This window comes from Austrofundulus limnaeus, unplaced genomic scaffold (assembly GCF_001266775.1).
Source record: "Austrofundulus limnaeus strain Quisiro unplaced genomic scaffold, Austrofundulus_limnaeus-1.0 Scaffold341, whole genome shotgun sequence".
Lineage (NCBI taxonomy): Eukaryota > Metazoa > Chordata > Actinopteri > Cyprinodontiformes > Rivulidae > Austrofundulus > Austrofundulus limnaeus.
The window spans coordinates 57,239-59,844 of record NW_013952743.1 but is presented as its reverse complement, the minus strand read 5'-3'; the positions used below and the strand labels follow the sequence as shown (position 1 = coordinate 59,844).

The following is a 2,606-nucleotide window of genomic DNA, read 5'->3' as shown; positions in this document are numbered from 1 at the left end:
GATTTATTTTACTTCACAATCAGAGCTGATTTTTAAAAAAAAAAAAAAGTTTAAACTCTGAAGCTCAATACTTGACATAATTGGTCGAAACTATCAGCCAATGGGGTTAGAGACGCAGAAATGATTTAAAGATGTTATGCTGATGAAGACTGACATCTAGTGGTCAACTGGAGCAACTACATGGAAAACTTTAAAATCCAAGCTCTTATTTTGAAATGATTGAAGTTGGGTTGGGCACAATCGTATCGTGTGCAATTAATCATCAAAAACATTAATCGATTACTTTTTGGCACTTGACGATTAATACGATTAATGCCACCAGGCAGACTGACTGGGGATCACTCCAGTCAGTCTGCTCGGTGCTCCTCTCCGCTTCAAATATGACGAACATTAAAAAAATTCTGTAATTTCTTTATCTATCAACACAATTTAAAATTTGATGTATAGCCTGAAATCTGTAATTTTCACACAACTTGAAACAATTTTTTACAAAGATCAAATCTTTCCCACCAAATTGGTCATGTGACTATGAAATAAGGAAGTCCTAATTAATCATGATTAATTTTTTTGCCAACATTACCCAACCTTAGATTGGAGATAGTTTCTTGTACTCCATGCTTTTGTTTCCCGTCACAAATCAAATCTGTCATGTACCCAGAATGCATTGCTTCAGTTTTCCAATAAACAGTTTTAAAATTACTTTATTGATGCTTCTTTAATGAAAAATCTACAACAAACAAAAGAAAAAGACAAAGAAGCAGCCGAACTAGCAATCCTCAACAACKTTTTGATTTTTACACCAGGAGCCAAGTTCTGTTTCATGAAATCAGATCCCCAGCAATGTGTGGTTGTAGGATTAAGCTGTAAAAGAGTTCATACACCACTAGTCAGCAGTGTTGTACATATATTGTACACGAATTGTTGCTAGTAAGTGTCAAATTGAACTTGTGCTTTAAAATTAGCTTCTGCTAGTTTTTCTTTGACAKAAGCGCTTTAGAAATTGAGGAGCTAATTTTTGGTTTAGCGCTGCCCACCACTGACAAAAAAAAAACATGTCTAATCATTGCAGACAAAGACCTTGTTTTATTATTTTTATCTTATAAAAACCTGTTTATATCTCCATGGTCGTGGGTCACCACTACAGGCAGCTGCCATCTTGTCTACGAAGGCTCATGAAGGACAAACTGCGGTGGCAGCGTCAAAAACGGTTTTAGTTGTAATACTATACATGTAATATTGGTTGTCTGTCATTGTAGCTGGGATAATTTTACTTATTAAAGCTCATAATCTTACCACTTGAAACATCACTAGCCCTGAAGCTGCTGGTAGACATCGCGGTTGGAATTATCAAAGGTTTTTGACACCTGAGAGACACCGTAGCAACTCCTTTGTGTTTGGGTGGGGGTGGGGGGAGGACCAGGGAGGATGATTCAACCACTAGATGTCACTGAAAACAACAAATCCTACACACTGTGCCTTTTATGGATGTTTTTAGGTAACTATTACAACTAATTTCCTTCATTTGCAACTTTATTTATTTCACACTTAAAAAATGCGGACATTGACTTGAAACACAGAGTTTAAGTAAAGTGATGAAGATATTTCAATCAGCTATTCTCTCTCTGCATGTGTTAAGACAGTTGTTAAACATCTAAAACGTTTATAAGAGTATTTGAATGTTAAAAAAACTGAGATAAATACTGAGGAACATACCTGTCTGAGAGCAGTCCAAAGAGAATGGCTCCAAACGTGACACCGAGGAAGAAGTAGGTGGCAAGAGCTTGATTGAGGTGTTTGTCAGCACAGACCAAGTCCCACTGCAGAGACACGTGTCACGCATCACCTTCACTGTACAACAGTCATAGTTCAAACCCATATAATTACATACACTGTAGAAAATCTACAGAATCGTTTTTCTTTCACTGACATAAAATCAGACATAAAATCTTCTAAAGTCRCAGGTTCAAATCCATATTTCTTTTTAAATTGTAACTGTGTTTAAACTGTCTGAGTTGAGTTAAACATTTAGTTGAAACTTCCACAATTTTCTCCCAATCATTTGCTGGATTTGTTCCCGTTCTTCCTGACATCCTGTTTGTGATGTAACACTGACTCAGTTGCCTTTAAGTCACTTTGTAACTAATCTGTCCATGTGCTGAGGGTCAGTGTTCGATTAAAGACATTTTCATCTTCAACTTCCTGTTTGGTGTCTTCAGAGGATGCCTCAAAATTAAATTTTTTCTTATAATTCCTTTTAACAACAGTGTTTTTTAAATGATGAATCTGGAAAGTGATTATAAAAATGTTGGCTCAATAAATTTGTTTAAGAGAATGATAAAAGTTAGACTGTTGAAGAAATATGAATGTGTATAAGGTGCATTCATAAGAACTGTTGGTCAAGAAGGAGTTGACTTTTTATGTTTTGTTATTTGAAGATTATTATTGTTTGAATTTATATATTTTTATTTATTTTTTTGTTTTTACAAAAGAGGCAGATGTTAATAAGAATTTTTCTTCTTTCTGCTACCTTTTATTTTATTTGTGATATGTATTATTTGTTGCACAGTGGGTAAAATAAGTATTGAACACTTCACCATTTTTCTCAG

At 34.8% G+C, this 2,606-nt stretch overlaps 1 protein-coding gene across 1 annotated transcript in view; it reads right to left on the bottom strand.

Annotated features, from left to right (window-relative positions):
• The window catches only part of slc22a7a (solute carrier family 22 member 7a), a gene marked incomplete at its 5' end in the record, with an annotated part of 44,148 nt that extends 42,331 nt beyond the window's left edge, over positions 1-1,817 (bottom strand). Inside the window, 1 exon segment of the mRNA XM_014022753.1 lies at positions 1,714-1,817. Within this exon segment, the coding sequence (XP_013878207.1) occupies positions 1,714-1,817 (104 nt within the window).
• Positions 1,818-2,606: the final 789 nt, after the last annotated feature.